The 23,975-nt window shown below is 38.0% G+C and overlaps 1 protein-coding gene across 3 annotated transcripts in view; it reads left to right on the top strand.

Moving 5' to 3' along the window:
* The window catches only part of LOC136249758 (uncharacterized), a 72,886-nt gene that overhangs the window by 41,674 nt on the left and 7,237 nt on the right, over positions 1-23,975 (top strand). For 2 of the 3 annotated variants that reach the window (XM_066041885.1, XM_066041869.1), the window contains exons 8-9: positions 4,062-4,112; positions 7,746-7,877. In XM_066041885.1, coding sequence (XP_065897957.1) covers positions 4,062-4,112; positions 7,746-7,877 — 183 coding nt within the window. The remainder of the gene's footprint in view (positions 1-4,061; positions 4,113-7,745; positions 7,878-23,975) is intronic. The other variant, XM_066041877.1, reaches the window with a different exon arrangement.

Here is a 23,975-nt window from a genome sequence, read left to right as displayed (position 1 = left end):
TCTGCTATCTTCATCTGAAGTTTCTCCTTACTAGCTACAGTATTTACAGTTTCTCAGTTTAACATGTAACGAGTGGTTTATTATATTACTTGGTTTGTCCGTTTTCAGTTTGATGGTTCCCCAGTTTGTAGGTCAACTGTATTTGAATAACTCATATCCAGTATAGAGGCCATAAGACTGGACAACAATTATGCACAAAACAGTACATTGCACTAGTGCTGGATGATACATACCAGGATACTACGATATTATCACTGAACTGGTCAAATGTGTATTATGCTATGAGGGAAGCCAGACATCAGGTCTTTTGCATTTAATTAATTATGTGTTGATGACCACAAGCCCTGCCAAAAAGTGAACTGATTACAATGTAGCACTAGCCTACTATAGCAATTAGCAAAATACATTTATAACCTGTTAGATACAAATAACTTTCATTTGTGGTAACTTTCAGCTACAGATTAATTGCTGACTGTTTTAAACACGAATAAACATTACCAGCTTGATTTAAAAGGTGCATTAGTCGACTACCAGGATATCAGGGTATTATTTTCTCAATACTGGATACAGGGAGCAAAAATGCGATACCACCCAGCACTACATGATACAACACCGGCATTATTGCAAGGACATAACGACAGTGTAAAGTACTAGTAGTACTTAGAAGGCCCAGGTGAGCCAAAAAAAAAAAAAAATATATATATATATAACAGTATCTGTAGTTATCACTCAATATTACAGTATTTCAGGTATCGCTTAACACTGGGTACGTATAACTGCTGTATGACATTATCCACTATCATCTTATTGCATACTATTCGTACTTGGTCAGCTAACACTGCCAGGGACACGGATTATAAATTAGTGCTATGTTACCCACCCTTCTTTCACTCTGTGTCCCAAACACATACACACTTGAAGAAACCTCTCACCTTTGTGGTTATCATTGTTAGTACCACCTAGGTAAAATAAGGAGCTGCCTTGTAGGATTACTATAAAAATTCTAGAGGCACAGCTACAACTATTATTATGTCTCAGAAATGAAGGCAATCACCCAAAGTCCCACTTGGCCATTGGTGTCAGTGAGCATTCTCTTTCAAACACTGGTTACACTTTGTGCGCGTGTGACACATACATTGCGTACCCAGAGGGGATGCATGCACATGCAAAGTGTGATTACCATAATTAATGCATAAAGGTCACTTCATATCTACCTACATATTAAATACCTAACACTATTATGTTGATACCCGCAATCCGACACTGGCAGGAATTGTCCAACATGTTCTCCAAACAATGCACATACATACAATGTTTTAAGTACAGATACATGCTCAATAATTGTCACCATCACCAATCTGTGTCACTGACAAGCACCCTAGCTGGTGTGTGTACACCCAATGTTCTGGTGGCAATTGAGTATGTAAAGTATATTTGGTCAACAATTGACACATTATACACTATTGTTTAACACTATGCAATACCAACAGGAATAGTTTATAACACTGCTGCACACAGTGATTGTTATTGAGTACTGTGTAGTTGTTTAAGTTTCCATTATTATTCAGACAAACTCAGTTGACAGTCACCACTGCATATATATTCTCTTTAGCTGGCTGCTTACTATACCTCTAAATAATGTTACTAATTGCTGGGTTTATACCTCTACCGATATTTTCTCAGCAGTCAGTGTACATTGCTACTATATTGTCCTAATGGGTGTACCACATTGATGCAAAGACACACGACATATTTAAGGAATGAACTATACCTGTCTTTGTTTTTGGGATTATTGACAGGGATGCAGGCACATGCAGTATGTGCTAGGGCTGAGCGATACTGCCATTTTTTGGCGTCGCGATCGATGCTGGGGCCACTGTTCATGATGCCGAATAGTTCATGATACTTGCGGGTGGGTCAATCATAGCTGGTGCTACGTAGGGTGTTGCTCGGCATCCAAACATCACTATCATCCTTGCTTACGGTAGCAGTTGTTGTAAAGCATTTTTGAGGTTGTGTTATGGTATTCACACCTCTTTGCGGGTTATGACTTACAAGGATTCTGGACCTAGTACTGCATAACAAATGGATTTTAGTAACAGTGGTGTGCAGACATGGTATCACGATGGTTGGTTGCAAAATATTTTGATATCAATACTTTCAAATATTGCGATATATCGTTAAAATGATAATACCGCTCGGCCCTAGTATGTGCAGTAAAGACTGTCCACCATTGGGATTGTTAGTGCTCCATAGGCTGGAACTCTGTTATGGCACTTTTGGTGGTTAGTAGTGCACACTGTCAGTTAGTTGGCAGTGCTGAATTTGGCCTCAGCTGGCTGGATGAACTTTCATTATCATAGCCTTCAAGTGGTATGGTTAACAAGTGGTATGGTTAAGAGGGTGCATATTAGTATTTTAGTCACAAAAAAATGTAACAATATAAAAAAATAAAATAAAAAACATGCAGCAAGTTATATTTACTCTTGCATTAAACATAATATATATTGGCCACCATTGTGTAGTGCTTACAACACATTGCACACGATTACATGGACTTCCTATCTTCAGTTCATTAACTCCGTCATCAATCCTATTTATCCCCCAATATGTACAGTAAATGAATAGTTGCAACACTCCCATCTATTGTTTACTGTTTGTGGCCTAACTAGTTCATGACACCTCCTTAATAAGGATCGATACTTCATTGCCTACTCTTGGTGGCCTAGTGGGGAATGGACATTTACTACCTGGGACTCAGGTTCTTGAATCCTCTATCACATCATCTTGCACAATCATTTATTCTTATAGGTTACATCCCATCTCTGCCTTGTTATCAATACAGGGATCAGTGTTCTGGCTAGTGGTGCAGTGTGGGGTTCCTATGTATGTGCGGCTTGGAGGGAAAGGCTATATAGCCTTTCTATATATGGCCTTAGAAATCTCTGTGGCTTCAAAGTTGGGAACCCCCAGGTATTTTGCCCCCAAGCCTCATGCAATTGGGAGCCACAATTTGTGGCTGATCATATCAATGGTCCTATTGAAAAATAGTATAGGAGAACCATGGAACCCTGCACAACTACCAAAACAACCACCATCATTGGACGGCAGTTGACAAGTGAACAATATCAGCTTGGAACAAAAGGCTGATTGTTTGGGGTTCTCTATTAAACGACCGACATTAAATGAAGTTTAACTTGTTAAACAAAGTTAATGGAGGGAGATAATTTGTGTTTGTATCGGCGGTGTAACAACACATTGCAGCTAGCCAGCGTTAGATAGGTACGTAGCACACCTGCATCACAATGTTAGATGTAGTATGGAACAGTAGGTATTAATTGGAAAACACTACGAATGCATGCGCAGGATAATACCGCGTGTATGGGTCACTTCAAATGTGTAAGCAGGTATAACAAAAAGTCCCCTCCCCCTCCATAGCCCACCCTTAGGACTAGGAAACTATATCAGAATTAGTACATAAACAACCACTGTTGCTAAATAAAGGATTAAGAAGAGGGAATTAACACTATGGTATGGGATTATTCTAGCAGGGGAGGAAATGCACAGACATTAAAAGGGAGTCTTGTATGGTAGACTCAGTTATTGAAGGGAGTCTTGTGTGGTAGACTCAAGTCCAGTGTTCCCAAATTCCAAGAGTAGCTTTTCCATCTCAAGACTAACTTGGGGTGTGATAGTGCAGGGTTTCATTAGGATTGTAAGGATGGCCTTAGAAATCTCTGTGGCTTCAAAGTTGGGAACCCCCAGGTATTTTGCCCCCAAGCCTCATGCAATTGGGAGCCACAATTTGTGGCTGATTATATCAATGGTCCTATTGAAAAATTGTATAGGAGAACCATGGAACCCTGCACAACTACCAAAACAACCACCATCATTGGACGGCAGTTAACAAGTGAACAATATCAGCTTGGAACAAAAGGCTGATTGTTTGGGGTTCTCTATTAAATGACCGACATTAAGTCATGATAAACAGCAATGTGTTCACATGTATTCAGTTATGCAATGAAGTTTTCAAATACAAATGCTTCTTTTTTACACTATGGCAGCACCAACTGTAAGAATGGCAGTGACACCCACAATAACACCTGCTACTGGTATGTAAGTGTGGTTATCTGGTACGTAAGTGTTTGTGTGTATATGTGTGTATCTTAATTGCTAACACTGACTTAGGGTACACATCTTAGGATTCTGATCTGTTTTTCACAAAAAGGTGTATTTCATATTAACTAACTTTTATAAATGTGTATAGATTAGATTACAGATAGTAAATTAAGAATTATAAATTTAAAAATGAAGTAGGGATCCAAGTGATAAAAAGTAGTGGAACAAGAGATGAATGATGATAGCTATTACAGCATAGCTCGGTGGGAAATCCCTACTTTAGCATTAACCACAAAATAATTGCTATATAATGCCAAAGTAGGGATTTCCCACCAAGCTATGCAGTAATAGCTACCATCATTCATCTCGTTTCACTACTTTTTATTGCTTGATCCCTACTTCATTTTTAAATTTATAATTTTTGATGTACTAGTTTGTTTAGTTTTCTTGTTAAGACATACAGCTAGCTATAAACATGTGACTCTTCTATTAGGGTGACTGCTGTATTAGAGTATCTCAAGTCATCCTGCAAAGATGTGCGCTTGCCAAAAGGGGTGTGGTCATCATGGTTTTGATTGATTATTAGAGTATCTCGAGTCAGCCTTCCAACTTGAAGGTGTGTAGTCACGGAAATACAGCTAGTGTTAAAGGGGTGTGTCTCAATTGATAGATTGATAGTGTGTAGAGTAAAGAATGGGCGTGATCTTGTGACCTATCATGAAAGCTATCTAGTACGGGTATGAAGCATTGTGAAAGTAGTGTAAACCATCTAGTACCTGTACCTCCGTACAGTAGCGTGTAGTCTAAGCGCCTTAAATAATCTTGTGGCGTCTATTATGCTGCTTAGAGAAAGTGTTGATATGGAAAGTTAACACCTTGATATGGTTTCGTTGGATGAAGAAGAAGACAAGCAGCCTGATTCAAGATAAAAGAAAAGACAAAGCGCAGAGGGCACACACTCGTTGGAACTCCAAAGGCACATCCCACTGGTGAGTTTGCTATTGTGGCGTAAAATGGTGGCCGTGCACTGCTTCGTTTGGCCTCTAGGCTTGCGACTCTGGTCAGTCAGGCAGTCAGGCAGTCTAAAATTCAAGTTTTGGCAATTTTTTAAAATTCTATATCCAGCCATCTGTAAGTGTTTTGTTTAATTTAATGCTGTTTTATGCATTATATGGACTAGTATTATTCTGTAAAGGTAATTTTTGTTTTGTAAGATATCTCTTGGATGCTTTTTTAAGGCGGAATTTTTGGCAGCACGCGAAAATTTCACCAGGATCCCTACTTAAATGGTACGACTGTACCGTTTGATAGACGTGCACCAATATTGATATTGGTATTAGTATATATTGGTACCAATATAGCGATATCAGTATTGGTGAAGAGTTGACATTTTAGCATACTATGTGAGCAGTAGATATTACGCATAACACTATAATTGTCCAAAGTATAGTATCGTATAGTTGACTAATGGTTAAAGTGTGAGTGTGAAGTTGGTATGATGGCCAGGGTTCAAATCCTCAGTTGGTCACACTTTACACACCTTTGTATCACTACCTTTTTCACAATTCTTTTTCATTTTACATATGTAGGTTTAGTGACCACCTTTTAAGAATTCTGGCACATTTTTAAATGCTTATTGTAGTGTCCATACTGGAAACCTTTTATTTTCAGATATCGGCATCAGTATCGCAATTGGTAAATTTTGTAGCCAATATATTGGTTATCGGTATATTGGAAAATTTCCAAATTTGTGCACCTCTAATTACAGATATTCATGTATTCATGTACAGTATACATGGCCGTGTACAGATGTACATTAGGATCATGGAGATTTGGGTTTTTCTAGCCAAAAACATCACCCAAAAACCAGCTTCACAATACCATCCTAAAGCTTTGGCAGTATAATCAAGTCCAAAAGTGCCGTTAGTATGAACCTAAATGCTTCCAATAGATTGTTACAAAATTTTAATTTTGTTATTCACTGGAACTTTCTACTGACTTACTGTCTGCCTGATTCCTTCAAACAAGCATAACTTGATAACAGATAAGGCTACTGACTTGAATTTTCACTGTTCTATGTCACTTCATCCCGAGACATCCCATTTGGCATACACAGTACATACAATGCACGTATCATGGACTTATCTTTGTCCTCCTTTGTGTCCCATTTTGCTGACAGTCCAAGGTGTCGATTCGTGGTAGTGCAGTGCATGGTTTCCCTATGTTTGTAAATAGGAATCACCTGTGTGTTTTCCTTGGTGATTGGATTAATTGCAGAGGCACTTCTCCTACTGTTCTTGGGTTGTAGCACTGTGTAACAGGCTGAGCCTACAGTAGCTGAAAGCAAAGTGTAATTAGCCACTTCACTTTCAACCCAGTAATTGATAATTGCGGACACACATGCAGCCTTAGACACTAACTCTGGCACAGTCCTTTCTTTTGGTGCGGTATGTGTAGTCATATTAATGTTACAAAAAAGTAAACAAATAACTATCAGGAAAAAATGAGCATTTAAAGTTTGATTAGGGATCATAAAAAAAGGTAAGGAAACAAAGGAGGTCTGTTGATATACGCACCAGTGAACATTTAATCCCTACTTCATCAGACTGAATTAAGGATTAAATGTTCACTAGTACTGTGGCATTGTAGGTGAAGGTGACCTACCTTGGACTTGGTTCCTTGTATTTTTCTAATTGAACTTTAAATCTATTATTTCCCTTATACGTACTTACATATGTTCATATGTGACCGGATCTGCGAAAACTCGACATAATGGCGCAAGCCTAAATTTTCAGTATAAGCCATTGATTTGTAATGGGTAAAATATTTGTGTAATCGAAAAAAAAAATTCGTAAATTTTTTAAACGCTTTGTTCTTTGTGAAGGAAGGGTCCTATGATGACAAAAACCTGGATATCATCTTATTCGCCTACTCAAGAGGAGTTCAAAAATCTTTGTTTCATTGCAGTAGACTAATGGATACGTAAGTTAGAAGCGTTTGTTTATGTCATGTCAAAATGATCGTACGCGAACAATTTTTCTTCACCGATTTCGTCTCTGTATGCAGTGAAGAATGGTAATAGAAGAAACAACTTACCCAGTAATGGACACCCCTATTTATGGCGAACACAGCAGTGCAAGTTTCAACTTTGTACTGCATTGTATTTGTAAGTTACAGCCATTTTTGTAAGGGTATGTAATTTATTTTCCCAATACTTGCTGTACAAATCAATCTTTCTATTGTTGCTACTTTGTACGGCTGTAACTCCAAAACTTGTTGCCATGTGAGGCTGAAACGTGGCCCGAGCATACACTTGGCTAAGTAGATTATAGATATTCAATAATAAAGAATTTGAAAAATGAGCCATTATGTCGGGTTTTCGCAGATCCGGTCACATATGATTTGTAGACATAACAGCCAATTTTGAGTTTTAAAGAAAGATAGTTGATAATTGTTTATGTGATTTATGCTTTGTTGTTGACTTTTGATACTGTATTGTTTGGCTGTTCATTTTTCTGCAACATGAAATATACACTTTACCTTGTTCAAATGGCACTTGCACAATGCTACAGACTTGAGACTATTGTAGTTTGTGAATTATATGTGTGTGTGTCATTGTATTACAGGAGGATCAAGTGATGACAACACTGGAATTATTATAGGAGTAATAGTTGGAGGAATATGTGGAGCTATTGTAGTAGTAGTGGTGATTATTATAGTAATCTACTGTTGCTGCTGCAGAAAGGATAATAAGAAAAGTAGGATGAGTTAACTGTTTGTGCTATATACAGTATGTGTGACCTGCTGAGCAAAAACGTGTCTTGTTTGCATAATTGTATTTTTTAATATAACATGTTGAAATACTGTACATTTAGGGAAACAAATGTGTGCTACAAAAAGAATTGCAACGCTTAATGGTTTTGTTTCAACCCTGTACTCTATACCAATACTGCATGTATATGTACAAATTTTCAAAGGATGTTATTTTCACGGTTGTTTAGTTGTCCACAAACATTTTATCATTGAAAATCAAGATTAGCTATGCTATATAACAAGCACGTTTATCAGTAATTCATGAAATATAACCTGAAATTTATTAATCCACAAAAAGTATGTACCTCAAAATTTTTATATTTACAATAGTTCATGGTGAGTAAAATATCTTAGTATCAAGACACACGGTAGTGTGTCGTGCGGCCCAAGAAGCCGGCGTGCCACCCGTGAGTATATTAACAGGAAGAAAGAAAACGCACTTTTCACACCTATGTAGCTCTGTGATCCCTTATCCGATTGGAACCAAATTTGTTAGGGAGGTGCCGGCCAGCAAGGGGAGTCTACACACAAAATTTGAAGAAAATCGCTCCAGCCATTTCCGAGATACGAGCGAACAAAATTTCATTTTAATTTCTTCGTTTTTTTCTTCTACTTCATTTTGCACACTTTGCACAATTCGCCATAAAACACGTATTCGTGCTCGGATCAGGCTGAAATTTAGCACACGTAAAGGGCTCATTAAGGCGGATCTCTGTACCAACTTTGGTAGGAATCCGATGAACATTCACGGAGTTATGACCGATTATTTGCGTAAAATAAGGTCGAAGGTCTGTCACGCCTACAGGGTAAACCCCTTTGATGAATCAGCTGAAAATTGCTATGTAGATGGAGCAACCATCGTAGGAGTGCCTTTTTGTGGTTTGAAAGGAATTGGGATAAAGACCACGGAGATATGACACAAAACCCAACCAGTGTCAAAATTATGCAATCGATTTTTATGAATAAAAATACTATTAGTTTTCGTGTCTATCAGGCAAACCGCTTAGAGCAATGAGCTGAAAATTAGTATGTAGCTGGAATAATCATCATAGAAAGTCCTTGCAGTAGTACAGAAGAATCGGATTACAAACCACTGAGTTATGATTCGAAAGGCAACTACGTGTAGCAAATACGAAATCGAGATACTCTAATAGAACAGTCACCCTAATAAAGCATTCAGCTGCATTTAAAATTTACTCAATTATATTACATTGCAAGTTATTCTGTAGGGAATTCAACTACAAACAAGTCACCCTGTAGTCAGATCAGCCAGAAGAAGGTACCTAATAGAGAGTTCAGCTACAATGAAACCATCATGTAGAGAGTTCAGCTCAAACAAATTGCCCTGTAGAGAGATCAGCTAGAAGAAGTTACCTTGTAGAGAGTTCAGTTACAAAGAAACAATCATGCAAAGAGTTCAGCTGCAAACAAATCACCCAGTACAAAGTTCCGCTATGAACAGATCACACTGTAGAGAGTTCAGTTAGAAACAAGTCATCTTGTAGGGAGATTTAGAAGAAGTCACCTTGTAGAGAGTTCAGCACCACCATGTAAGAGAGTTCAGCTGCAAACAAATCACCTGTAGAGAGTTCAGCTAGGAACAAGTCACCCTGTACAGAGCTCAGCTAGAAACAAGTCACCCTGTAGAGAATTCAGCTACAAACAAATCACCCTGTAGAAAGATCAGCTAGAAGAAGTTACCTTGTAGAGAGTTCAGCTACAAATAAATCACCCTGTAAAGAGATCAGCTACATACAAATCTCCCTGTAGAGAGATCAGCTAGAAACAAGTCACCCTGTAGAGAGTTCAGCTAGAAGAAGTTACATTGTAGATAGTTCAGCTACAAAGAAACTACCATGTAGAGAGTTCAGCTGCAAACAAATCGCCCTATAGAAAATTCAGCTACAAACAAACCATCCTGTAGAGAGTTCAGCTACAAACAAGTCATCCGGTAGAGAGATCAGCTAGAAGGATAACCTTGTAGAGAGGTCAGCTACAAAGAAATCACCCTGCTTCATCTTTTCTTCTTCCTGTGGTAAAGAAAATATGATAGGTTAAAAAAAGCCTGGGGGCATACAAATACAAAAAGAAGTGAAATCTAATCCAAAACAGCCAAGCTGTAAAAAAAGTGCGGCCCTCAAGACAGGCTATGGTGAAAAAAGATGTGAAATCCAAGGTGGCGGCCAAGAAATGGCTGTGATGGTAGGTTAATGGTAAAAATTTTAATAATGACAATTCAGGTGAATTTTGTGCCAAGACTAAGCGGCACCAAATTCACCTGAATTGTCGTTATTAAAATATTTACATAAAACACGAATGCGTACTCGGATAGGGATGAAATTTGGCATACTTGAAGGGCTTATTAAAGCGGATCTCAGTACCAACTTTGGTAGGAATCCGATGAGCATACACGGAGTTATGACCGATTATGTGCGTAAAATAAGGTCGAAGGTCTGTCACACCTACAGGGTAAACCCCTTGGAGGAATGAGTTGAAAATTTATATGTAGATGGACTAACCATCGTAGGAGTGCCTTTTTGTGGTTTGAAAGGAATTGAGATAAAGACCATGGAGATATGACACAAAACTCAACCTGTGTCAAAATTACGCGATCGATTTTTATGAATAAAAAAACTATAAGTTTTCACATCTACCAGGCAAACCGCTTAGAGCAATGAGCTGAAAATCAGTGTGTAGCTGGAATGATCATCATAGAAAGTCCTTGCAGTAGTACAGAAGAATCGGATTACAAACCACTGAGTTATGATTCGAAAGGCAACAACATGTAGCAAATACGAGATCGAGATACTCTAAAAGAACAGTCACCCTAATAGAGCATTCTGCTACGTTTATAACTTACTCCATTATTATTATTTTATTATTATTAACACTTTACAGTGACCAGCACTGAAGGTCTGACAGCAACATGTGCTGCAGCCTTAGGATTACCTATCCTACAAGGACTTAGACCTAGTGACTTAACTTACTGACTGAATAAGGCGTAACAGAAAAGGGGCCAAAGTAAGGAAAAAAATCCCTCCAAACTCAGGATTCGAACTGCAGGTCACCCAATGTCTAGTTGGGGCCACACTCAGTCTTCCTCCAGGAGGGATGGATTTTCTTCCTTAAACCTAAAATATTTATTATTAGCACTGAATTATAGAATTACAGAATTATATTACATTGCAGGATATTCTGTACGGAATTCAGCTACAAACAGTTAATCTGATAGACAATTCAGCTACATGTAAGTCACCCTGTAGAGAGTTCATCTAGAGACAAGTCACCTTGTATCAGCTAGAAGAAGTCACCTTGTAGAGAGCTCAGCTACAAAGAAACCATCATGTAGAGAGTTCAGCTGCAAACAAATCACCCTGTAGAGAACTCAGCTACAAACAAACATGCCCTGTAAAAAGATCAGCTAGAAGAAGTTACCTTGTAGAGAGTTCAGCTACAAAGAAACCACCATGTAGAGAGTTAAGCTGCATACAAATCACCCAGTAGAAAGTTCAGCTATGAACAGATCACCCTGTTGAGAGTTCAGTTAGAAACAAGTCATCCTGTAGAGAGATCAGCTAGAAGTATCACCTTGTAGAAAGTTCAGCTACAAACAAATCACCCTGCAGAGAAATCAGCTAGAAGAAGTCACCTTGTAGAGAGTTCAGCTATAAAGAAACCACCATGTAGAGAGTTCAGCTGCAAACAAATCCCCTGTAGAGAGTTCAGCTAGAAATAAGTCGCCCTGTAGAGAGATCAGCTAGAAACAAGTCACCCTGTAGAGAGTTCAGGTAGAAGAAGTCACATTGTAGAGAGTTCAGCTACAAAGAAACTACCATGTAGAGAGTTCAGCTGCAAACAAATCACCCTGTAGAGAACTCAGCTACAAACATATCGCCCTGTAGAAAGATCAGCTAGAAGAAGTTACCTTGTAGGGAGTTCAGCTACGAACAGATCACCCTGTAAAGAGTTCAGCTACAAACAAATCACCCTGTAGAGAGTTCAGTTACAAAGAAACCACCGTGTAGAGAGTTCAGCTGCAAAAAAATCAATCACTCTGTAGAGAGTTCAGCTAGAAGAAGTCACCTTGTAGAGAGTTCAGCTGCAAATAAATCACCCTGTAGAGAATTCAGCTACAAACAAATCACCCTGTAGAAAGATCAGCTAGAAGAAGTTACCTTGTAGAGAGTTCAGCTGCAAACAAATCACCTGTAGAGAGTTCAGCTAGAAACAAGTCACCCTGTAGAGAGATCAGCTAGAAACAAGTCACCCTGTAGAGAGTTCAGGTAGAAGAAGTCACATTGTAGAGAGTTCAGCTACAAAGAAACTACCATGTAGAGAGTTCAGCTACAAACAAACACCCTGTAGAGAACTCAGCTACAAACAAATCGCCCTGTAGATAGATCAGCTAGAAGAAGTTACCTTGTAGGGAGTTCAGCTACAAAGAAATCATCATGTAGAGAGTTCAGCTGCAAACAAATCATCCTGTAGAGAGTTCAGCTATGAAAAGATCACTATGTAGAGAGTTCAACTAGAAGAAGTCACCTTTTAGAGAGTTTAGCTACAAAGCAACCACCATGTAGAGAGTTCAGCTGCAAAAAAAATCAATCACTCTGTAGAGAGTTCAGCTAGAAGAAGTCACCTTGTAGAGAGTTCGGCTGCAAATAAATCACCCTGTAGAGAATTCAGCTACAAACAAATCACCCTGTAGAAAGATCAGCTAGAAGAAGTTACCTTGTAGAGAGTTCAGCTACAAAGAAACCACCATATAGACAGTTCAGCTGCAAATAAATCACCTGTAGAGAGTTCAGCTAGAAACAAGTCACCCTCTGTAGAGAGATCAGCTAGAAACAAGTCACCCTGTAGAGAGTTCAGCTAGAAGAAGTCACATTGTAGAGAGTTCAGCTACAATGAAACTCCCATGTAGAGAGTTCAGCTGCAAACAAATCACCCTGTAGAAAGTTCAGCTATGAACAGATCACCCTATAGAGAGATCAGCTAGAAACAAGTCACCCTGTAGAGAGTTCAGCTAGAAGAAATTACCTTGTAGAGAGTTCAGCTACAAAGAAACCACCATGTAGAGAGTTCAGCTACAAAGAAACCACCATGTAGACAGTTCAGCTGCAAACAAATCACCCAGTAGAAAGTTCAGCTATGAACAGATCACCCTGTTGAGAGTTCAGCTAGAAGAAATTACCTTGTAGAGAGTTCAGCTACAAAGAAACCACCATGTAGAGAGTTCAGCTGCAAACAAATCACCCAGTAAAAAGTTCAGCTATGAACAGATCACCCTGTTGAGAGTTCAGCTAGAAGAAATTACCTTGTAGAGAGTTCAGCTACAAAGAAACCACCATGTAGAGAGTTCAGCTGCAAACAAATCACCCAGTAGAAAGTTCAGCTATGAACAGATCACCCTGTTGAGATTTCAGTTAGAAACAAGTCATCCTGTAGAGAGATCACCTAGAAGTATCACCTTGTAGAGAGTTCAGCTACAAACAAATCACCCTGTAGAGAGATTAGCTAGAAGAAGTCACCTTGTAGAGAGTTCAGCTATAAAGAAACCACCATGTAGAGAATTCAGCTGCAAACAAACACCCTGTAGAGAACTCAGCTACAAACAAATCGCCCTGTAGAAAGATCAGCTAGAAGAAGTTACCTTGTAGGGATTTCAGCTACAAACAAATCACCCTGTAGAGAATTCAGCTACAAAGAAATCATCATGTAGAGAGTTCAGCTGCAAACAAATCATCCTGTAGAGAGTTCAGCTATGAAAAGATCATCCTGTAGAGAGTTCAGCTAGAAGAAGTCACCTTTTAGAGAGTTCAGCTACAAAGCAACCACCATGTAGAGAGTTCAGCTGCAAACACATCACTCTGTAGAGAATTCAGCTACAAACAAATCGCCCTGTAGAGAGACCAGCTAGAAATAAGTCACCCCGTAGACAGATCAGCTAGAAGTTACCTTGTAGAGAGTTCAGCTGCAAACAAATCACCCTGTAGAGAATTCAACTACAAACAGATAACCCTGCAGAGAGTTCAGCTAGAGTCAAGTAACCCTGTAGAGAGAATCCTGTAAAGAGTTCATCTATGTACAAGCAGATCACCCTGTAGAGAGTTCAGCTACATTTCAAGTCACCCAGTAGAGAGATCAGCTGCAAATTATCCTGTGGGGATTAATTGGCATGTAATAAACATATGCATTATATGTGACCTGATCTTGGAAAACCTAACTTTTTGGCACATGGGTCAATTTTCTGTTTTATAGCCTAAATGAGGTACTGGGTGCTCATCTATCTTGTGTTAAAATTTCAGCTTAATATCTTTAAGCATTCCTGAGATATGGCCGATTTTCTGTCCTGTACATTACAAACTAACTTTTATGGTAATGTATTGAGTCCTGTGGGTGATTAAGGGTGACAAATGGTGACAAATCACTTTGTTTACCAATAATTCCATTCTTACCATCTAAAATACTTTAAAAGACATTTCTGATAGTTTAATGAAATATATTCTTGGTACTTTTCTGCAATTAAATGCAATGTATCATTAAGTTTTAGCCATTCCAGCACTTGAACAAATCACCCAATTTGTAAGTTACTTGTTGTCCCTCGCATGTGAAATTACTACATGGTCTGATATAATCATCCATATCTCCTAGGAGAAAGAAGGTATGGGTGTGAAACGTCACAGCAAGAAGGTTTAATAGTTGCTTTATCCAAATGTGCAAAAAAAATTAATTTAAAAGTATTGTTGAAATTTTCGTTTGAGTTTTCCCAAAAAGTTAGCTTGTGCCCAAAAGGTAGGTTTTCCAAGATCCGGTCACATATATATAATTTGTACATTTACTGATAAAATCAGAATGAGTTAAAGTATTTATAAAATCTGCTGCATCTTTTTCTTTTTCCTGTGGTAAAGAAAAAAATATAGGTTAAAAAGACTCAAAGCTGGCCATGGACCGGCTTTGGGGTATACAAATACAAAAAGAAGTGAAATCTAATCAAAAACAGCCAAGCTGTAAAAAAAGGAGTGCGGCCCTTGAAAAGGCTATGGTGAAAAAAGATGTGAAATCCAAGGTGGCGGCCAAGAAATGGCTGTGATGGTAGGTTAATGGTAAAAATTTTAATAACAACAATTCAGGTGAATTTTGTCACTCCTTTGTTTACAGCTCGGCTGTTTTTGATTAGATCATTTCTGTACCATTATTAATGACACATGAGTTATGTGTTGTTGTTGTTTTTTATTTGTTTATTTCTAAGCGCAATTTCCTTCTTGCTTGTATATACTCATGGGTGGACATAGTACAAACCTTAATGTTATACTGACACACAATACACTTGATGAATTGACCAAGCACAATTAGTAGGTTTGAGCCAATTATGCTTTAAGAATATCCTATTTTGCTTTTGAGCAATACTTAAAGGTTAAGCTCATTGCGCTCAATATTATGCTTTTAAACCCAAGATTATGCTTATTAAAGGCTGACTGTTTTATTAGAGTATATTAGTATTTCCTGACTGTTACATTAGAGTAAGTGACTGCTCTATTATAGTATTTTGACTTTTCTGCATTACCTACATTTCTTTTATATGAATTGCAGTAACAATTAATGTGCAGTGTATTCTTCTAATGTGCATGTAAATTCCACATTTTTATTGAAAACATAGTGTGTTAATATCATTTGTATTACTGTATGATGGCATAAGTTGATCGTTATCATTAGTCTATTTATTATGCAAAACGTTGCAGGGATATTTAGTGCAAAACCTGGCAATGAGGCAAGTCCCAACTCTGCTAGCAGTTGTACACCTGAATTGAATAAGTGCTTGCATGTACTATCAGTATAGTTGCTTTACAAATTGATTGTTTTGCTGTTTCTGCCATGTAATGCTGTATGTAACTACTACTGAAATTGTTTCTCTAGCTGTCTAGACAAAAAAGAAAGCATAAAAGAAATTCAAAACATGCCAACAAGTTAGGCTTTGACTTAGCGTGTCACATAATAATTACTACCAAAAGGTCTGTATAGGTGTTTAACTCATTGTGCCATTTGTACTTTTACACCCCTGAAATGAGATGTCTCTCTGCATAAATATTCCACTATTATCACATGGTACTGTGTTTGAATTGATAGCTGATTTAAGAATACATGTCTTGTCCATGGCAATTATACAGTGTGGTTTTCAAAAAGGACGGGGCTATCTGTGTAGTTCCATGTGTAATAAAAAAACGAATTGGCAAAAATAATTAAAATAAAATAAATGTGAGGCTCGAACCTGACAACCATGCAGTGTGAAAGGCCAGTGTGTTACATGTACCAACTGTGTTACTACTGCTAGCTACCCACATCTCTTACTTTTCTATCTTATAAATGTTATTCAATAAGTAACCTGTATATAGTAAGAAGAAGAAACCAAATCTGAACTTGACCTTAAGTTTGCCTGCTAATCATATTGAAGATGTATTTCACTGTCTATATGAAGGTAAGATTTTGGTGATGAGCCAAGAGACCTTCAGCACTTGTGCTGTAAAGCCTTAATAAATAAAATAGATAGACTGGCCCGGATTTTCTGGAATGCTCGCTTTGCTCGCTCCAACAACTACTCACCTCAAACTCACCAAAGACTTACCTTCATACCACTAGTATGCTTGATGCATGTACTAGAGTTATGATGGGTGAGTGCCTGATGAATAGCCTGTATAAGTCGGATGTCCAGAACTGAATGAATTGCCACTACCTTTCAAAAATGGTGCATATTTATAGCTACAGTATGTGATGTTGAGGGGAGGTTTTTAGCAGGAAATTTTTTCTTAACTTGGTTCACTAGCGAATCTTATCATCTTGACATCTTAAAATTTGATTACAAATATTTTAGAGTTTAAAATTTGCGAGATTAACTTTAGACATTAACTGGTGTTTAATATAATAGTAGGGACGAATGATGGATAATGAACCCTCTTTAGTGTTAACAATTGAGTACTCATCATACTCATTAGCTAAACCTAAGTTTGGTGTGTACACACAAGTCAGATTCTGTGTTTATTATTGTTCAAGGAGGCAGTGGCTACATTCAGGGGCAACATTACAGGGGTTTTGAGGTTTCCAGAAACTGGTCAAGTATATTCAGGCAAATGTTCAAATTGAGATGCTCCAATAGAGCAGTCAAAACAGATTAAAATTAGTGTAAAACCCTATCTCATAGTGTTTATAATCTAAAATCTTTACTGTGGACATTCCCCTAGATCCCCAGAATAGCATGCTGTATACTTCAAATCTTACATTGCTCCAGCTCTTTAATAGTACCATCACCCCTGATATTGTTTCAGTACAGGAAGTCAATAAGTACTTGACATACTTATACCTCCAGGCCCCTTTAGATTTAGCATGCTATAAGTATGTTTACAGCAGGAAGTTTGGAAACCAGTCACCATAATTCTTGGAGCCACCCATGTACAGCATGGCCCAGGCAAACAAGACCCTGCAGGATTCTGTACACAATGTGGACAGATTATGTGGCACCCACATATAGTTTTAATTCTAATGCTGTGTAATAAACATTTCACCAAAGTTTATAATAGATTTTGTTGTGAAAAGGAAATGATTTAGACACAGAAATCAAAATTCAAAGCAATGAAATATTAATGTTATCATTTATCTGTGTGTTCTACAAGCTGGACACCTTAACTATTATGCTTGGATGGCTTCCCTTAATAATTACTTACAAGAATAGGACTCGCCAGAGACACTAAATGAGGACGAAGAGTGCTCTATAGCCTTAATCTACGGTAGATCCAATAACAGTACTGTAACATAGTCACACCCTGTACATGAACTACAGTAGCACACACTACTGTAAGTTTATTGTAATATGGCTATATGGAACTTCTGGCAATAATGGCAACAAGATCTTAGAAATTTGTTTATTAAAGTGAGGCTAGTTGCCATACTAGTTTATTAATATAATAGTCTGTGAGAATGGCTACATTGATTTTATATTGCAAAAATAGTGGATTGCTTTGGTTGTACATCTGTGAAATGAAATAATTATACAACCAAGTACTAAGAATAATACGAAATGCGATTAAAATTACGTTTTTAATAATGAATGAATAAATAAATAAATAATGTTTGAGAAAACTACAAGGCCTATGGCTTCGCACTCACCAGGAATAGAATCCATGTTGTATGAACAGATAATCGTATAATGGGTGAATATTTCCGTGGAGGTGATAGAAACGGTACGACAATTCTATTTAATGCCGATCAAAACAGCACGTGATATACCCACTACCAATCGAGCAGATTCAAATGGCGAGCGAACTACTGTTCAATTGTGTTTGAAAGTGTTGCCAGCTGGCACACTTAAGTCTCAAGTCGCCATGCCAGCTGCCAGTGGATGCGCTTCGTGTATTGATGGCTGCAGGACACCTGTATAGGTTTGACATGCCAGCTGCACAAGGACAGGTATGTTTGTTTGTATTGTAATGTACATATGTCTTGCATTTTATATTTTTTCTGGCTTGCTAGGCTCTGGTTGGTTTGGTTGTCCGTTTGTACTAATGTATTGTAAAGAGCGTGGCATGTTTTAAATGTTTTCTTGTATTCTTGTACATTTTGCCTTTACCTAGCTTACTAGGCTCTGGCTGGCTTGGCTGTCTTCCTTTATCTGGTTCACCTGGCTTGCATACTCCTACAGTATTGCACATCTATATTGTTTATGCATATTATTATAGTGTGTACCCATCACTGCCATTGCCACACCATTGATAAATCGGCCAATGGACTCTAGTTGATGTTGATACTGTGCTGCATAGTGGCTGCATAACTGAATAACTTTTATCTTCGGTGATGTTGCTAATAATGTATTGCTGCATGTAATACTGTTATAATGTATAGCTCTCTCCTTTATGTTTTGTACACATCACTAGGTGGTTGTCGCGTTAGTGTATGTACTTGGTTGTATGTGACGCGGTCCTAGTAATATAATAATAATAATAATATGAATATATTGGAACCTGTACTCAGGACACTTGAAAATGATGATACATGCATAATCTGAACAGTTGGTAATGATCCCAAAGTATCCTTTGTGTGTAAGGTGGCCTTAATACAAAGGTTTCACTGCAACATCATTTTTGTCTAAAAGTGCCATTTTCTTTTCAGTTGATATTCACTAGTTGACTGATTCTGAATATTGTCCTTACAAAGAATGGCCAAAAGATCATTTTGAGTTGAAGAACTCTTTTCAAATAGGTGGTTTTCTTTGGTATGCATTCTATTATGATTTTTGCAACATGGGTGATCCCTATTATGAACCCACCATGATATTATCATGGTTCCTGATTAAAGTACCTATTATATAAAATTAATTTACCTGACAAGCAAAGTGCAAAATTTCATTCTAATGCCTTCATGGTTGGTGTCTTTTCTAGATGATAAAAGCATCACATTATACACTAGCAGACATGAATGTAGAGATTTAAACAAATACTGGAGTGCTAATTTTACTAACCAAATCATTACAGTATTTGAGTATTTTGTGCTAGCCTTATTTTGCATGTATAAGGAACTGGGGAGGCTGCCTCGGAGTTAATGTAACATTTGCATAGCCTGCCACCTGTGATTTTCAACAATAATAAAATATCCAGACATATATAATAACGTGTTTTACTACTTCTCAGACTACATGATAATTTATGTACAAAGGTTTAGTGTTTGGCTGTGTAAGAACAAGTTACCAGGCAGCTGGCATGTAATAAAAGTTATCCACAAACGTATGTTATGGAAACCACCGTCCCACCCCATTATATCATATTTTACTGTCTCTTAACTTATCAAACAGCTCTTGAAAATAACACTTTGCAAAGTATGTATTAGGCGTACGTATTTGTCCACCAGCTTGCAGTACATACGAGGTGTATGCAATACTGTTAGCATGTAGCACTAGCAGATGGCTCAAAAGTTTAAACAACACAAAAATAATTCAAATAACTGCACTAAATTTTACAAGCACACATCTGTTTATATAGTAGTACAGAGAGAAAGTTCTAGACCTACTAAAAATAGCTAAAAAACTAAAACTCTAAATAAGTGCAACCTATGAATAAAATTATACACCAAAGATATCATAGTTTAAGTTAATTGTCTGTCCAGAGTGCATATTTCTCAACACTCCTTCTCACTCACAGGCAGACATTTCAATAACTCCAGTCATTTTCCTTAAGTATTTTAACTTGTCTATAGACAGTCCTTTAGTCATCATATCAGCTAACATCTCATTTGTTGGACAATAGCTCAGTTTGATAGTGCTGTCTACTACTTTTTCATGAACATAGTGATACTTGATATCAATGTGCTTGGTCTTACTGTGGTATTGTGGTGACTCTGCTATTCGTATGGCTGCTTGATTGTCTTCATGAGTTCCTGGTAACAGTTAGCTTAGTTTGTTCATTGTGGAGATCTTTGAATAGTTCTCTTAGCCAAGTGACTTCCTGTGTTGCATAAGCTAGTGCAACATACTCAGCTTCAGCTGTAGACAGAGCAACACGAGTTTGCTTCTTGCTCTTCCAGCTTACTGGTGCTCCACTCACCATAAACAGGTAGCCTGAGGTAGATTTTCGATCATTTGTATCACCAGCCCAATCAGCATCCGAGTATCTAATTATTGTATCGTCATTTTTATCATTATTTGAATATATTAGTCCCTAAGTGATTGTGCCCTTCAGATACCTCAGAATAAGCTTAACTGCCACCCAATGTTCTTTGGTTGGCTTGGAGCAGAATCTGGCAACATTACTGACAGCAAATGTGATGTCTGGTCTGGTCCATCCTGAAAGATACAGCAACATGCCCACAGCAGATTGATACAAAGTGGTGTCAAACAGTTATGAATCTTCAGTAGCTTTCAACAGCTTTGTTCCTGTGGCCACTAGAGTAGCAGCAGGTTTACAGCTTTGTAGTCCAGACCTTGTGCCACAAAACCCTCAGGTTGCTTCATATATACTTCCTCTTGTAGGTCACCATGGAGGAATGCAGTGGTGATATCCATCTGGTGCAATCTCAAATTATTCATGGCGGCAAGAGCAATTACAGAGCGAACAGATTCAGATCTTACTACTGGGCTAAAAGTTTCATCATAGTCAAGCCCTTCTTGTTGAGAATACCCCTGAGCAACTAGACGAGCCTTGCATCTCTCAATAGACCCATCAGCATTTGTCTTCACTTTAAACACCCATTTGCTTCCCACTGCCTTTCGATCTTCTGGTAATTCTACAAGTTCCCATACATTGTTGTCATGAAGAAAGCCAATTTCATTTTCCATGGCATCAAGCCACTTCTGGTTTGTTTGTGCCTCACTAACTGATTTGGGCTCCTTGAAATCTGTCACATTGCATTGTTGTCCGTAGAATTCAGTCTGTTTTCTTTCACGCTCAGAACATCTCAGCAGTGGAGGTTCAGATGAAGTATCTGTTGGCTCGTCTGAGTACTCTAGACACACATATTTCTTAGGCTCATGTTGAATTGAATCTTCAACACCAGTCCACATTTCTGTTCATTGAAAATAACATCTCGACTAAACACTATACCTTTTCCTTAAGTGGATCATACAACCTGTAACCTTTAGTAGTAGTGCCATAACCCTTCAGAACACACTTCCTAGATTTTGAATCTAGTTTCTTTCTCTCATCTTTAGGAACATGTACAAAGCTTGGCACCCAAAATTCTCAAGTGATCAACTTTGGGTTTTTCCCCAGTCCAGGCCTCATATGGGGTCATCCCTTTTACTGCTTTGGTAGGGCTTTGGTTACGCAGATAAGCTGCAGTTGAGAGAGCTTCACCCCAGAATTTGTGTGGTAAGTTGGCACAAGACAGCATTGACCTAACAGTCTCAACAAGGGTTCTGTTCATACGTTCAGCCACACCAATTTGTTCTGGGTTTTTCGGTATCGTAAGCTCATGTTTTACTCCTTCTGCTCGTAGGTGTGCTTCAAACTCAGTGGAGGTAAATTCTTCTCCATTGTCTGTGCATATAGCTTTCAGCTTTTGACCAGTGGATCTCTCTACCATTACTTGCCATTCACAAAATTTCTCAAAGACCTGGTCTTTTCGCTGTAGACAATGTCTAATCCAACAAAACAGCCAAGCTGTAAAAAAAGTGTGCGGCCTTCAGAAAGGCTATGACGATAAAAGATGTGAAATCCAAGGTGGCAGCCAAGAAATGGCTGTGATGGTAAGTTAATGGTAAAAATTTTAATAATAACAATTCAGGTGAATTTTGTGCCAAGACCAAGCGGCACAAAAAATTCACCTGAATTGTCGTTATTAAATTTTTACCATTAACCTACCATCACAGCCATTTCTTGGCCGCCACCTTGGATTTCACATCTTTTTCGCCATAGCCTTTCTGAGGGCTGCACACTTTTTTTACAGCTTGGCTGTTTTGGATTAGATTTCATTTCTTTTTGTATTTGTATACCCCAAAGCCGGCCTATGGCCAGCTTTGGGACTTTTTAACCTAAGTTTTTTTTCTTTACCACAGGAGGAAGAAAAGATGAAGTAGATGTACTTTAAATATTTTATCAGTAACTGTACAAATTATATATATAATACATATATTGATTACAGAAATCTCCATGGTAGTTTCTTTGTAACTGAACACTCTACAAGGTGACTTCTTCTAGATGCTCTCTCTACAGGGTGAATTGTTTGTAGCTGAACGATCTACAAGGTAACTTCTTCTAGCTGATCTCTCTACAGGGTGATGTGTTTGTAGCTGAATTCTGTACAGGTGATTTGTTTGCAGCTGAGCTCTTTACAGAATGGTTTCTTTGTAGCTGAACTCTCTAAAAGGTAACTTCTTCTAACTGATCTTTCTACAGGGCAATTTGTTTATGGCAGAATTTTCTACAGGGTAATTTCTTTGCAGCTGAACTCTCTACATGGTGGTTTCTTTGTAGCTGAAATCTCTACAAGGTAATTTCTTCTAGCTGATCTCTCTACAGAGAGATTTGTTTGTAGCTGAACTATCTACAAGGTAACTTCTTCTAGCTGATCTCTCTACAGGGTGATTTGTTTGTAGCTGAATTCTGTACAGGTGATTTGTTTGCAGCTGAGCTCTTTACAAAATGGTTTCTTTGTAGCTGAACTCTCTACAAGCTAGGTAACTTCATCTAACTGATCTTTCTACAGGGTGATTTGTTTGTAGCTGAACTATCTACAAGGTAACTTCTTCTAGCTGATCTCTCTACAGGGTGATTTGTTCGTAGCTGAATTCTGTACAGGTGATTTGCTTGCAGCTGAGCTCTTTACAAAATGGTTTCTTTGTAGCTGAACTCTCTACAAGGTAACTTCTTCTAACTGATCTTTCTACAGGGTGATTTGTTTGTAGCTGAACTATCTACAAGGTAATTTCTTCTAGCTGATCTCTCTACAGGGAGATTTGTTTGTAGCTGAACCATCTACAAGGTAACTTCTTCTAGCTGATCTCTCTACAGGGAGATATTTTTGTAGGTGAACTATCTACAAGGTAATTTCTTCTAGCTGATCTCTCTACGGGGTGATTTGTTTGTAGCTGAATTCTGTACAGGTGATTTGTTTGCAGCTGAGCTCTTTACAGAATGGTTCCTTTGTAGCTGAACTCTCTACAAGGTAACTTTTCTAGCTGATGTCTCTACAAGATCACTAGGTTGTAGCTGAACTCTCTACATGGTGGTTTCTTTGTAACTGAACTTTCTACAAGGTGACTTCTTCTAGCTGACCTTTCTATAGGGTGATTTGTTTGTAGCTGAACTCTCTACAAGGTAACTTCTTCTAGCTGATCTCTCTACAGGGAGATTTGTTTGTAGCTGAACTCTCTACAAAGTAACTTCTTCTAGCTGATCTCTCTACAGGGAGATTTGTTTGTAGCTGAACTCTCTACAGGTGATTTGTTTGAAGCTGAACTCTCTAAACGATGATTTCTTTGTAGCTGAACTCTCTACAAGTTAACTTCTTCTAGCTGATCTCTCTACAGGGTGATTTGTTGTAGCTGAATTCTGTATAGGTGATTG

This window comes from Dysidea avara, chromosome 1 (assembly GCF_963678975.1).
Source record: "Dysidea avara chromosome 1, odDysAvar1.4, whole genome shotgun sequence".
Classification (NCBI taxonomy): domain Eukaryota; kingdom Metazoa; phylum Porifera; class Demospongiae; order Dictyoceratida; family Dysideidae; genus Dysidea; species Dysidea avara.
The sequence above is the reverse complement of the archived record's forward strand: the minus strand, read 5'-3'. Positions and strand labels throughout refer to the sequence as shown.